This window comes from Motacilla alba, unplaced genomic scaffold (assembly GCF_015832195.1).
Source record: "Motacilla alba alba isolate MOTALB_02 unplaced genomic scaffold, Motacilla_alba_V1.0_pri HiC_scaffold_34, whole genome shotgun sequence".
Classification (NCBI taxonomy): domain Eukaryota; kingdom Metazoa; phylum Chordata; class Aves; order Passeriformes; family Motacillidae; genus Motacilla; species Motacilla alba.
Genome location: NW_024037436.1, coordinates 875,244 through 889,335, shown reverse-complemented (window position 1 = coordinate 889,335; position 14,092 = coordinate 875,244). Strand labels below are relative to the sequence as shown.

The following is a 14,092-nucleotide window of genomic DNA, read 5'->3' as shown; positions in this document are numbered from 1 at the left end:
ACCGCGGCAACCACGCAGGGCGAGGAGGCGGGGCCTCGCGCGCGGTTGGAGGCGTTGATTGGCCGAGCGCGCTGTCGATCACAGACGCGGCTTCCGGCGGCGGGACGGGCCCGCGCCGCCGCCGCAGCCGCCGCCCCTCCCGGTACCGGCGGGGCCTGAGGGGACCGGGGGGGGCCCGGGGGCTTCTGGGGGCTCCCGGGGGGTCCCGAGGGGTCCCTGGGGGTCCCGGGGATCCTGGGGAGGGCTCGCGGCCCTTTCCGCGCCGGGGATGCCCCGCCCGGTCCCGCCCGGTTGGGCCCGGCCGAGCCCTGAGGGGAGGGCGGGGCCGGGGTGGGGCCCGTGAGGGGAATTCGGGGCGCCTGAGGGGATTGGAGGGGTTTGGGGGTGCTCTGAGGGGATTGGAGGGGTTTGGGGGTGCTCTGAGGGGATTGGAGGGGTTTGGGGGTGCTCTGAGGGGATTCGGGGGGTTCTGAGGGGAATTCGGGGGTGGAAATTGGGGATTTGGGGTGAAAATTGGGGATTCCCGGGGTCCTGAGGGGAATTTGGGAATCCTGAGGGGAATTTGAGGTGAAATTTTGGGATTTGGGGCTTTCTGAGGGGATTCGGGGGGGTCCTGAGGGGAATTTGGGGCGCCTGAGGGGATTGGAGGGGTTTTGGGGTGCTCTGAGGGGATTCGGGGGTGGAAATTGGGGTTTTAGGGTGAAAATTGGGGATTCTGGGGGTCGTGAGGGGATTCCGTGGGTCCTGAGGGGAATTTGGGGAGCCTGAGGGGATTTGAGGCGAAAATTTGGGATTTCGGGGTGGAAATTGGGGATTTGGGGTGGAAATTGGGGATTCCGGGGGTCCTGAGGGGATTCGGGGGAATCCTGAGGGGATTTGAGGTGAAATTTGGGGATTTTGGGCTTTCTGAGGGGATTTTGGGGTGAAAATTTGGGATTTTGGGTGGAATTTGGGGATTTGGGGAATCCTAAGGGGATCTGGGGGGTCCTGAGGGGAATCTGAGGTGAAATTTGGGGATTTTGGGCTTTCTGAGGGGATTTTTTGGGAATCCTGAGGGGAATTTGGGGCGCCTGAGGGGATTGGAGGGATTTTGGGGTGTTCTGAGGGGATTTTGGGGTGAAAATTGGGGATTTTGGGGGTGAAAATTGGGGATTTTGGGGTCCTGAGGGGATTTTGGGGATGCTGAGGGGAATCTGAGGTGAAAATTTGGGATTTTTGGGTGAAAATTTGGTATTTTGGGGTGAAAAATTGGGATTTTGGGGTGGGAATTTGGGATTTCGGGGTGGAAATTGGGGATTTTGGCAGATCCTGAGGGGATTTGGGGGTAAAAATGGGGAATTTGGGGTGAAAATTTGGGATTTTGGGGTGGAAATTGGGGATTTTTGGGTGAAAATTTGGGATTTTGGGGGATTTTGAGGGAATTTTGGGGGGTCCTGAGGGGAAATTCGTGTGGGGGGGTTCCTGAGGGGGCATTTTGGGGTTCCCAAATATCATTTTGGGATGAGTTTGGGGTTTTTTGGGGCTCCCTGACCCCAGGTGAGGATTCTGGGGGCCAATTTAAGATCCCCAAATGCAATTTTGGGGTGAATTTGAATTTTTCCACGGCGTTTTTTTGCCATTTTTTCCCCCAAATCCCCAGGATTTTTGGGGTGCCTGACCCCAAGCTCCACCGAGATGATAATTAAAGTTTCCCCTAAATTAATTTGGGTTAAATTCGGGATTTTTTGGGTCCCCCAGGCGCCATGGAGGTGACAGTGGGCATCAGATTTGGGGTTTTTTATGGTTTTTTTTGCCATTTTTGCCCCCAAATCCCCGGGATTTTTTCCTCCCTGACCCCAGCCCCCACAGATATGATCATTTAAGATTCCCCTAAATTAATTACAATTAATTTTATAATTTTTTGTGCCCCCAGGCGCCATGGAGGTGACAGTGGGCATCAGATTTGGGGTTTTTTAATGGTTTTTTTGCCATTTTTGCCCCCAAATCCCGGGGATTTTTGGGGTGCCTGACCCCAGCTCCCCCAGGGGGAGCATTTTGGGTTCAATTTGGGATTTTTTGGGTCCCCCAGGCGCCATGGAGGTGACGGTGGGCACGGCGGCGCTGGCGCTGGCGCTGCTGCTGCTGCCGCTGCTCTACGAGCGCTGCGGCTCCTTCCGCTTCTTCTGCAAGATGGGCTTCTACAACGGCTGGATCCTGCTGCTGGCGCTGCTGGCCATCCCCCTGTGCGCCCTCAGGGGCCGCGACGTCGAGAACATGAAGTGAGGGGGCGTTTTGGGGGGATTTGGGGTGATCTCGGGGGGATTTGGGAGGATTTGGGGTGATTTTGGGGGGATTTGGGGCTTCTACAACGGCTGGATCCTGCTGCTGGCGCTGCTGGCCATCCCCCTGTGCGCCCTCAGGGGCAGGGACGTCGAGAACATGAAGTGAGGGGGCGTTTTGGGGGGATTTGGGGTGATCTCGGGGTGATTTGGGTCAGTTTTGGGTCAGTTACTAGGGATTTCGGGGGGTTTTGGTTCAGTTATTGGGGTTTTGGGTCAGTTTTGGGGTGATCTCGGGGTGTTTTGGGTCAGTTCTGGGGGATTTGGGGTCAGTTTTGGGGTGGCTCTGGGGCTGCTGGTGCTGCTGGCCATCCCCCTGTGCGCCCTCAGGGGCCGCGACATCGAGAACATGAAGTGAGGGGGCAAATTGGGGGGATTTGGGGTGAATTTGGGGGGATTTGGGTCAGTTTTGGGTCAGTTACTGGGGATTTCGGGGGGTTTTGGTTCAGTTATTGGGGTTTTGGGTCAGTTTTGGGGTGCTCTCGGGGTGTTTTGGGTCAGTTTTTAGGGGTTTGGGGTCAGTTTTGGGGTGGTTTTGGGGCTGCTGGCGCTGCTGGCCATCCCCCTGTGCGCCCTCAGGGGCAGGGACGTCGAGAACATGAAGTGAGGGGGCGATCTGGGGGCATTTCAGGGAGTTTTGGGTCAGTTTTGGGGGGATTTGGGGTGTTTTGGGGTGTGTGGGGGGTGTTTTGGGGTATTTTCAGGGTGTTTTGGAGTGTTTTTGGGGTGTTTTGGGGTGTTTTTAGGGTGTTTTGGGGTGTTTCCAGGGTATTTCAGGGTGTTTTGGGGTGTTTTTGGGTCTCTCTGGGGTATTTTCAGGATGTTTGAGGTGTTTCAGGGTGTTTTTAGGGTGTTTTTGGGGTGTTTTGGGGTATTTTCTGGGTGTTTGGGGCGTTTCCGGGTTGGTTTTGGGGTATTTTCAGGGCGTTTGGGGTGTTTTGGGGAGTTTTGGGGTATTTTCAGGGAGTTTGGGGTGTGTTTCAGGGTATTTTCAGGGTGTTTTCGGCTGTTTTGGGGTATTTTCAGGGTGTTTTTGGGGTGTTTTGGGGTGTTTCCGGGTGTTTTGGGGTGTATTGAGGGTGTTTTCAGGGTGTTTTTGGGGTATTTTCAGGGTGTTTTTGGGTGTTTTGGGGTGTTTGGGGTATTTTCAGGGTGTTTGGGATGTTTCCAGGGTGTTTCCAGGGTGTTTCAGGGTGTTTGGGGTGTGTTTGGGGTGTTTTCGGGGTGTTTTGGGGTATTTTCAGGGTGTTTGGGGTGTTTGGGCTGTTTTGGGGTGTTTCCGGGGTGTTTGGGGTGTGTTTGGGGCTGTTTGGGGTGGTTTTGGGGTGTTTTTGGGGTGTTTGGGGTGTTTCCGGGGTGTTTGGGGTGTGTTTTGGGGTGTTTTTGGGGTGTTTCCGGGGTGTTTGGGGTGTGTTTTGGGCTGTTTGGGGTGTTTTTGGGGTGTTTCGGGCTGTTTTGGGCTGTTTGGGGTGTTTTGGGCTGTTTTTGGGCTGTTTGGGGTGTGTTTCGGGCTGTTTTGGGCTGTTTCGGGCTGTTTGGGCTGTTTTGGGGTGTCTGTGGGGTGGCTGCGAGCGCGTGTCGCGCAGGATCATCCGGGGGCTGATGCAGCACGTCAAGCGGCTCTACGGCATCCGCATGGTGGTCAGGGGCGCGCAGCACTTCCCCCCGCGGCAGCCCTACGTGGTGGTGAGCAACCACCAGAGCTCGCTCGACCTGCTGGGTACGGCTGCCCCACGGATTCCTGCCCCATAGAGCCCTGACCCCATAGATCCTGATCCTATAGCGCCCTGACCCCACAGAGTGCCCCATCCCAGCCCTACGTGGTGGTGAGCAACCACCAGAGCTCGCTCGACCTGCTGGGTACGCCTGCCCCATAGAGCCCTGCCCCACAGATCCTGATCCTATAGATCCCTGCCCCATAGATCCCTGCCCCATAGATCCCTGACCCCACAGAGTGCCCCATCCCAGCCCTACGTGGTGGTGAGCAACCACCAGAGCTCGCTCGACCTGCTGGGTACGCCTGCCCCATAGAGCCCTGACCCACAGATCCTGCCCCATAGAGCCCTGACCCCACAGAGCCCCAGAGATCCCCACCCCACAGAGCCCTGACCCCACAGAGTGCCCCATCCCAGCCCTACGTGGTGGTGAGCAACCACCAGAGCTCGCTCGACCTGCTGGGTACGCCTGCCCCATAGAGCCCTGCCCCATAGATCCCTGCCCCATAGAGCCCTGACCCACAGATCCTGCCCCATAGAGCCCTGCCCCATAGATCCTGATCCTATAGAGCCCTGACCCCACAGAGCCCCATAGATCCTGACCCCATAGATCCTGACCCCATAGAGCCCTGACCCCATAGATCCTGACCCATAGATCCCTGACCAATGGCTGCCCCATAGAGCCCCAAACTCCCCCCCAGTCCCACACACCCCACAGACCCCACACATGCCCCACACACCCCACAGACCCCAGCCGTGCCCCATAACCCCAGGGATGATGGAGGTGCTGCCCATGGGGGGCTGTGGGGTGGCTGTGGGGCAGGTGTAGGGCACCCCACAGACCCCAGCCGTGCCCCACGCCCCCAGGGATGATGGAGGTGCTGTGGGGTGACTGTGGGGCAGGTGTAGGGCGCCCCACATGCACCCCACAGACCCCAGCCGTGCCCACACCCCAGGGATGATGGAGGTGCTGCCCATGGGTGGTTATGGGGTGGCTGTGGGGCAGGTGTAGGGCACCCCACATGCACCCCACAGACCCCAGCCGTGCCCACACCCCAGGGATGATGGAGGTGCTGCCCATGGGTGGTTATGGGGTGGCTGTGGGGTGGCTGTGGGGCAGGTGTAGGGCACCCCACATGCACCCCACAGACCCCAGCCGTGCCCCACACCCCAGGGATGATGGAGGTGCTGCCCGACCGCTGCGTGCCCATCGCCAAGCGCGAGCTGCTCTACATGGGCGCCGTGGGCGTCGTCTGCTGGCTGGGGGGCATCATCTTCATCGACCGCAAGAGGACGCACGACGCCATCAGCGTCATGGCCGAGGCCGCGCACACCATGCTCAGCCAGGACGTGCGTCTGGGGCGCTGTGGGGCGGTTATGGGGCGCTATGGGGTGGTTATGGGGCGGTTATGGGGCGCTATGGGGCTGGCAGAGGCGGGGGTGCCATCAGCGTCATGGCCGAGGCCGCGCACATCATGCTCAGCCAGGACGTGCGTCTGGGGCGCTGTGGGGCGGTTATGGGGCGCTATGGGGTGGTTATGGGGTGGTTATGGGGTGGTTATGGGGTCCTATGGGGCAGTTATGGGGTGGTTATGGGGCGCTATGGGGCGGTTATGGGGTGCTATGGGGCGGTTATGGGGTACTATGGGGTGGTTATGGGGCGGTTATGGGGTGGTTATGGGGCGGTTATGGGGCGCTATGGGGCGGTTATGGGGCACTATGGGGTGGTTATGGGGTGCTATGGGGCGGTTCTGGGGTGCTATGGGGCCGTTATGGGGTGGTTATGGGGTGCTGTGGGGTGCTATGGGGTGGTTATGGGTGCTATGGGGTGGTTATGGGGTGCTGTGGGGTAGTTATGGGGTGGTGTGGGGTAATTGTGGGGTGTTATGGGGCAGTTATGGGGTGCTACGGAATGGTTATGGGGTGGTTTTGGGGCGGCTGTGGGGCAGCTGGGGGTGCCCGTGGGGCGGCCGTGGGGCAGTTATGATGTAACTTTGGGGGAGTTATGGGGCGGGTTTGGGGGCGGCTGTGGGGCAGTTACGGGTGCCCGTGGGGTGCCTGTGGGGCAGCCCCACAGCCCCGTGCCCCCCAGGTGCGCGTGTGGGTGTTCCCCGAGGGCACGCGCAACCACAGCGGCTCCATGCTGCCCTTCAAGCGCGGCGCCTTCCACCTGGCCGTGCAGGCCCAGGTACGTGCGGCGCCGGGGGGGGCTGTGGGGTGGCTATGGGGTGGGTATGGGGCGCTGTGGGGGGCCAGGGGGGCCGGGGGGGCTATGGGGTAGTTATGAGGGACTATGGGGTGGTTATGGGGCGCTATGCGGAGCTGTGTGGTGGCTATGGGGGGCTACAGGGCGGCTATAGGGTGCTGTGGGGGGCTATGGGGTGGCTATGGAGGGCTATGGGACGGGTTTGGGGTGGTTTTGGGGGGCTATGAGGTGGCTGTGGGGTGGTTATGAGGGGCTATGGGGTGGGTATGGGGCGCTATGGGGTGGCTGTGTGGTGGCTATGGAGGGCTATGGGGTAGTTATGAGGGGCTATGGGGTGGTTATGGGGCGCTATGGGGTGGTTATGGAGCGCTATGGGGTGGCTATGCGGGGCTGTGGGGCAGCTGTGGGGTGGCTGTGGGGGGCTGTGAGGGGTTATGGGGTGCTATGGGGTGGTTATGGGGGGCTATGAGGGGCTGTGGGGTGGTTATGGGGCGCTATGGGGTGGGTATGGGGTGGTTGTGGGGTACTATGGGGCAGTTGGTTATGGGGCAGTTATGGGGGGCTGAGGGGTGGTTATAGGGTGGGTATGGGGTGGTTATGGGGCACTATGGGGCTCTGTGGGGCGCTATGGGGTGGGTATGGGGTGGTTATGGGGCACTATGGGGCTCTGTGGGGCGCTATGGGGTGGGTATGGGGTGGTTATGGGGCGCTATGGGGCTCTGTGGGGCGCTATGGGGTGGGTATGGGGTGGTTATGGGGCAGTTGGTTATGGGGCAGTTATGGGGGGCTGAGGGGTGGTTATAGGGTGGGTATGGGGTGGTTATGGGGCAGTTATGGGGTCTGTGGGGTGGTTGTGGGGTGGTTATGGGGCAGCTATGGGGCAGTTAGGGGGCAGTTATGTGGGGCAGTTACAGGGTGGTTGTGGGGCAGCCGTGGGGCAGCCGTGGGGCAGCAGGAGCCGCCCCGAGCCCGTGCTGCCCCACAGGTCCCCGTGGTCCCCATCGTCATCTCGTCCTACCAGCACTTCTACAGCAAACGCGAGCGCAGGTTCACCGCCGGTGAGGCACACCTGGGGGACACCTGGGGACACACCTGGGACACACCTGGGGACACCTGGGGACACACCTGGGGACACACCTGGGACACCTGGGGACACACCTGGGGACACCTGGGGACACCTGGGGACACCTGGGACACCTGGGGGGCACGTGGGGGACACCTGGTGGGACACCTGGGCACACCTGGGGGCATCTGGGACACACCTGGGGGGCATCTGGGGACAGCTGGGGACACACCTGGAACACTTGGGGCACCTGGGGACACACCTGGGACACCTGGGCACACCTGGGGGCATCTGGGACACACCTGGGACACACCTGGGACACCTGGGGGCACCTGGGGGGCACGTGGGCACACCTGGGGGCACCTGGGGACAGCTGGGGGACACCTGGGGGGCACCCAGGAGCTCCTCATGGGGCTCTGGGATCTCTCTGTGGGTCAGGGTCTCTCCGTGGGTCTGGGGTCTGTGGGTCAGGGTCTCCGTGGGTCTGGGGTCCCCGTGGGTCTGGGGTCTCTCCGTGGCTCTGGGGTCTCTCTGTGGGTCTGGGGTCTCTCTGTGGGTCTGGGGTCTCGGTGTCCCCGTGGGTCTGGGGTCTCTGTGGGTCAGGGTCTCTCCGTGGGTCTGGGGTCTCGGTGTCCCCGTGGGTCTGGGGTCTCTGTGGGTCAGGGTCTCTCCGTGGGTCTGGGGTCTCGGTGTCCCTGTGGGTCTGGGGTCCGTGGGTCAGGGTCTCTGTGGGTCAGTGTCCCCGTGGGTCAGGGTCTCTCTGTGGGTCAGTGTCCCCGTGGCTCTGGGGTCTCTCTGTGGGTCAGGGTCCGTGGGTCAGGGTCTGTGGGTCAGGGTCTGTGGGTCAGTGTCCCCGTGGCTCTGGGGTCTCTCTGTGGGTCAGGGTCTCTCTGTGGCTCTGGGGTCTCTCTGTGGGTCAGGGTCTCTCTGTGGGTCTGGGGTCCCCGTGCTGACCCCGGCGCCCCCCAGGCCGCTGCGTGATCCAGGTGCTGCCGCCGCTGCCCACGCGGGGCCTGGGCGCGGCCGACGTGCCGGCGCTGACGGAGCGCGTGCGCGCCGCCATGCTGGACGCCTTCGAGGCGCTCTCGGCCGAGCTGCGGCCCCAGAGTGACCACCCGAGTGACCACGGCAGTGACCACACGAGTGACCAGAGGAGTGACCACACTGACCACACGAGTGACCGCCCGAGTGACCACCGGAGTGACCACACGAGTGACCACACGAGTGACCATCAGAGTGACCACACTGACCACACGAGTGACCGCCAGAGTGACCACACTGACCACACGACTGATCACCCGAGTGACCACACGAGTGACCGCAGCAGTGACCGCCAGAGTGACCACACTGACCACACGAGTGACCACACGAGTGACCACCGGAGTGACTGCTGGAGTGACCAGCGGAGTGACCACACGAGTGACCACCCAAGTGACCCGCGGAGTGACCACGGGAGTGACCACCTGAGTGACCACACAAGTGACCATGGGAGTGACCATCAGAGTGACCACAGGAGTGACCGCAGGAGTGACCACGGGAGTGACCACACGAGCGACTGCACGACTGACCACGGGAGTGACCAGCAGAGTGACCACACGAGTGATCACCCAAGTGACCAGCGGAGTGATCCATGGAGTGACCGTCTGAGTGACCATTGGAGTGACCATCAGAGTGACCCGCGGAGTGACCCACACAGCCCCAGAGCCCCGAGTGACCCCTGGAGTGACCCCCGGAGTGACCCCTGGAGTGACCAGCACAGCCCCACGGCCGCCCAGAGTGACCGCAGCGCCCCACAGAGCCCTGGAGTGACCCCCGGTGTCCGGCAGTGACCCACGGGGGGACCCCGCAGTGACCCCCGGCCTTGCAGCCCCACGGGGGACCCGGCAGTGGGGCAGGGACTGACCCCCAAGTGGACAAACTGACCCCTAAGAGGGGACAAACTGACCCCTGAGTGGGGACAAACTGACCCCTGAGTGGGGACAAACTGACCCCCAAATGGAGCCTGGACTGACCCCCAAGTGGGGCAGGGACTGACCCCTAAGTGGGGACAAACTGACCCCTGAGTGGGGACAAACTGACCCCCGAGTGGGGCCTGGACTGACCCCCAAGGGGGGCAGGGACTGACCCCCGAGTTGGACAAGGTTTGACCCCCAGAGGAGGCCACAGCTGACCCCTGAGTGGGGCCCAGAGAGACCCCCAAGCAGGGCCTGGACTGACCCCCAAGTGACCACAGACTGACCCCGGGCGGTGTCCGGAGTGACCCCCAAGCGGGGCCTGGACTGACCCCCAAGTGGCCGCAGACTGACCCCGGGCGGTGTCCGGAGTGACCCCGGGGTGCCCCACAGCGGGGCGAGGCCGCGCCCCACGGCCAGGGCGTGGCCGGGCGTGGCCAGGGCGTGGCCGGTGCTGATTGGCTGCCGCAGCCAAGCCCCGCCCCCTCGACGCTGTGTATTTATTTGGGTGGGGGGAGGGGCGCGGATTTTGCCAAATTTCCCCCCCAGCTTTTAATAAACCCCCCCAAAATCGAGGGGTGCTGTGACATCACTGTGACGTCACCGGGGCGGGGGTGATGTCATCAAAGGGGGGATCACTGGGGGGAGGGGCTGTGGGAATTGGGGGGGGCTCCGAACTGGGGCACTGGGGGGAACTGGGGGTGGGGACTGGGATTGGGATCAACTGGGATTGGGACTGGGATCAACTGGGACTGGGATCGACTGGGATTGGGACTGGGACTGGGATCAACTGGGATCGACTGGGATTGGGATCGACTGGGATTGGATCAACTGGTATTTAGACTGGGATTGGGATCAACTGGGATCAACTGGGATTGGGGCTGGGATTGGGATCAACTGGGACCGGGATCAACTGGGATTTGAACTGGGATTGGGACTGGGATGGTGGCACTGGACTGGGACTGGGGATTTGAACTGGGATTGGGATCAACTGGGATTGGGACTGGGCTCAAGATTGGGCCCGGGACTGGGATCAACTGGGACTGGGATTTGAACTGGGGTGGTGGCGCTGGACTGGGACTGGGATCAAGATGGTGGCACTGGGACCAAACCTGGGACTGGGACCAGACCTGGGACTGGCACTGGGACTGGGATTTGGGCTGGGCCAGGATGGTGGCACTGGGACCTAAATTAGGATCAGGACCAAGATTGGGATCAAGATGGTGGCACTGGGGCCAAAATTGGGACTGGAACCGGGACTAGGACTGGGATTGGGATCAGGACTGGGACTGGGATCAGGATGGTGGCACTGGGGCCAAAATTGGGACTGGAACCAGGATTAGGACTGGGATGGGATCAGGACTGGGATTGGGATCAGGACGGTGGCACTGGGATCCAGATTAGGATCAGGACCAGGACCGGGACTGGGATTTGAGCCAGGACCAAGACGCCTCAACCACGCCCAAACCCCAAACCCCGAAAAAACCCCTAAAAAAGCCCCGTTATTCCAAATTCCTTTAATGGCCGCGCCCGGCGCCCCTCAGCAGGCCGGGCCGGGGCACCCCCAGAGCGGCGGCAGCGCCCCGGCGCCCGCGGCGCCCGCGGCGTGGGTGCGCTGGTGCCGCTTGTGGTGCGAGCTGCGGCTGAAGCTCTTGCCGCAGAGGCCGCAGGCGTAGGGCCGCTCGCCGGTGTGCGTGCGCCGGTGCTGCGTCAGCGTCGACTTGTCGGTGAAGCGCTTGCCGCAGTCGGCGCAGCCGTAGGGCCGCTCGCCGGTGTGGATGCGGCGGTGCCGGATCAGGTTGGAGCTGACGTTGAAGCGCTTGCCGCAGTGCCCGCAGGCGTACGGCTTCTCGCCGGTGTGGATGCGCAGGTGCTTCACCAGGTCCGAGCTCTGCCCGAAGCTCTGCCAGCACTCCCCGCACGTGTTGGGGACGCCCGGCGGCGCGGCCCGGCGCTGCGCGGGGCGGCGGCGGCGCGCTCGGCCCTTCAGGGGCCTGTCCGGGCGCTCGGCGTGGGCGCGGCGGTGCCGCTGCAGGTGCGCGCTCAGCGCGAAGGTCTGCAAGCAGTCCGGGCAGGTGAGCGGGCGCCGGGCGGCGCCGGGGTCGGTGCTGTCCGTGTCCGGCTGTCCGGAGCCGCCGCGCTGACCGCTGCCATGGTCTGGCTGTCCAGAGCTGCCCCGCTGACCGCTGCCACGATCCCACTGACCGCTGCCATGGTCCGGCTGTCCGGAGCTGCCCCGCTGACCGCTGCCACGATCCCGCTGACCGCTGCCATGGTCTGGCTGTCCGGAGCTGCCCCGCTGACCGCTGCCACGATCCCGCTGACCGCTGCCACGGCTGCCTCTCTGGCCGTCCCACTGGTCATCCCCGCGCTCCCGCTGACCGCTGCTGGCCTTCTGTCCATCCCCGCCGACGTCCGGCTGTCCGGAGCCGCCTCGCTGACCGCTGCCGTGGTCACTCGCGTGGCCGGAGCTGCCCCGCTGGCCTCTACCGTGGCCTGGCTGTCCGGAGCCGCTCCGCTGACCGCTGCCGAGCTCCTGCTGACCGTTCCCGATGTCCAGCTGGCCGGAGCCGCCCCGCTGACCGCTGCCGTGGTCACTCCCGTGTCCAGAGCTGCCCCGCTGACCTCTACCGTGGTCCGTCTGTCCGGAGTGCCCGCGCTGACCATCACCATTGTCCGTCTGTCTGTAGCTGCCCCGCTGACCATCACCATTGTCCGTCTGTCCGTGGCTGCCCCGCTGACCATCACCATTGTCCGTCTGTCCGTGGCGGCCCCGCTGCCCATCACCATTGTCCGTCTGTCCGTGGCTGCCCCGCTGCCCATCACCGCTGTCCGTCTGTCCCCCCGCATGCTCGGCGCGGTGCTGGGCCAGCGCGGCGCTGCGGGCGAAGCTCTGCCCGCACTCCACGCAGATGTTGGGGTGCTCGGCGCCCCCCGCCCCCCTCCTCACCGCCGCCGTCTCCTTCCTCTTCCTCCCCCCCCCCGCCCCTCCCCCCCCCCTCGGGGGCTCCCTCGGCGCGACCCCCGCCCCTCCCCGCCCCCCTCCCCCCCCTCCCCCACCCCGGCAGCGTTTCGGCGACATCGCCGCCCCTCCCCCGCCCCCCCCCGGCCCGGAGCGCCCCTCCCCCCCCGAACCGGCCCGGGCGGGGGTCCCGCGCCCCCCGGGGCCGCCCCCGCTGCCGCCGCCGCCGCGGCCGCCCGGACAATGGAGGAGGCGGCGGCGCTGACCCAGGAAGTTCAACCCCCGGGGGCTGCGGGGGGAGGGGAAGGACCGGGGGGGGAGGGGAGGGGAGGAAAGACCCCCCCCCACCCAACCCCTCCCCCTCCCCCCGCCCGGCCGACCCCTCCCCCCGCGGCTCCCCCCGGCTGCCTTTGGGGGTGGGGGAGGGGAGCGCGGGGTTTCGGCGCTGCTCCCATCCCCCACCCCACCCCCCAGCCGCGACCCCTCCCCAAATTCCCAAAAATCCCCAAAATCCCCCAAATCCCGTTTTTTTTTTTGGGGGGGGGAGGGGCACAGATGGCACCGGCAGCGACACGGAGGGGGGAGGGGGCTTTACTGCGGGGGGGGATGGGCGGGGGGAGCCCCCAGGGACACTTTGGGGACGTCCTGCCCCCCCTTTGTCACCCCCCCCTCCCCCCGGTGACACCGGAGGGGTCCCGACCCTCGGGGGGGTGGGGGGTGGGGTCTCCCGAGGGCCCGGGATGGATTTGGGGGGGCTGGGATGGATTGGGGGGGTCCAGGATGGATTTTGGGGGGGCTGGGATGGATTCCCAGGGTCTGGAATGGATTTTGGGGGGTCTGGGATGGATTTCGGGGACAGGAATGGATTCTGGGGGGGCTGGAACATATTTGGGGGGATCAGAATTGGATTTGGGGGGGTCAGGAATGGATTTGGGGGGGGTCAGGAATGGATTCTGGGGGTCCAGGCTGGATTTTGGGGGTCCAGGATGGATTTTGGGGGGTCAGGAATGGATTTTGGGGGGGTCAGGAATGGATTTTGGGAGTCCAAGCTGGATTCTGGAGGTCCAGGATGGATTTTGGGGGGGGTCCGGGATGGATTTTGGGGTCAGGAATGGATTTGGGGGGTCTGGGATGGATTCTGGGGGTCCAGGCTGGATTCTGGGGGTCCAGGATGGATTTTGGGGGGTCAGGAATGGATTTGGGGGTCCAGGCTGGATTTTGGGGGGTCCGGGATGGATTTTGGGGGGTCCAGGATGGATTTGGGGCGTCCAGAATGGATTTTGGGGGTCCAGGCTGGATTCTGGGGGTCCGGGATGGATTTTGGGGGGTCCAGGATGGATTTGGGGCGTCCAGAATGGATTTTGGGGGTCCAGGCTGGATTCTGGGGGTCCAGGCTGGATTTCGGGGGTCCAGGCTGGATTCTGGGGGGGCTGGAATGGATTTTGGGGGTCCAGGCTGGATTCTGGGGTCCAGGGTGGGTTCCCGAGGGTCCGGGGGTGCCCCCACGCCGCGGTCACGGCAGCGTCCCCTCGAGTCCTCTCCCCCGGGGGGGCTCAGCTCTGCTCCTGGGGGCCCCGGTTCTGCAAAGGCCCCGGTGCCAAAGGGGACCCAGACCCGGTTCTGGCTCCGGAGGGAACCTGGCCCTGCTCATGGTCCTGGTCCTGGCCCTGGTCCTGGCCCCGGTCCCGGTCCTGGTCATGGTCCTGATCCTGGTCCTGGTTCTGGTTCTGGCACATCTGGGCCTGGCTCCAGAGAGCTCCCGGTTCTGCAGGGCTCCTGGTCCCGGTTCTGGCTCTGGAGACGTCCTGGTTCCGGTTCCGGAGGGGTCCCGGTGCTGGTCTTGGTTCCGGAGGGATCCCAGTCCCGGTTCTGGAGG

General features: G+C 63.7%; 2 protein-coding genes across 2 annotated transcripts; one reads left to right on the top strand and one right to left on the bottom strand.

The window, feature by feature from the left end:
* The first annotated feature begins 19 nt into the window (after positions 1-19).
* LOC119696549 (1-acyl-sn-glycerol-3-phosphate acyltransferase alpha-like) lies at positions 20-9,131 on the top strand. Its single transcript, XM_038126291.1, has 8 exons — positions 20-142; positions 2,069-2,258; positions 3,905-4,038; positions 5,208-5,383; positions 6,126-6,221; positions 7,225-7,297; positions 8,272-8,471; positions 8,667-9,131. The coding sequence occupies exons 2-8, from the start codon at positions 2,074-2,076 to the stop codon at positions 9,129-9,131; spliced, it is 1,329 nt and encodes a 442-aa protein (XP_037982219.1). The 5' UTR covers positions 20-142; positions 2,069-2,073.
* Positions 9,132-10,756: 1,625 nt separating this feature from the next.
* Positions 10,757-11,468, bottom strand: LOC119696548 (zinc finger protein 436-like). Its single transcript, XM_038126290.1, has 2 exons — positions 11,460-11,468; positions 10,757-11,376 (listed from the first exon to the last, which is right to left on the bottom strand). Exons 1-2 carry the CDS (start codon positions 11,466-11,468, stop codon positions 10,795-10,797), a joined length of 591 nt encoding a protein of 196 aa, XP_037982218.1. The 3' UTR covers positions 10,757-10,794.
* Between the last annotated feature and the right edge of the window lie 2,624 nt (positions 11,469-14,092).

Bases quoted from the DNA above. Each gene is read 5' to 3' on its own strand.
- LOC119696549 (XM_038126291.1), top strand. From the start codon at position 2,074: ATGGAGGTGACGGTGGGCACGGCGGCGCTGGCGCTGGCGCTGCTGCTG. The intron at 2,259-3,904 runs GTGAGGGGGCGT...CGTGTCGCGCAG, and splicing joins CGCGACGTCGAGAACATGAA to GATCATCCGGGGGCTGATGC. The intron at 6,222-7,224 runs GTACGTGCGGCG...GCTGCCCCACAG, and splicing joins ACCTGGCCGTGCAGGCCCAG to GTCCCCGTGGTCCCCATCGT.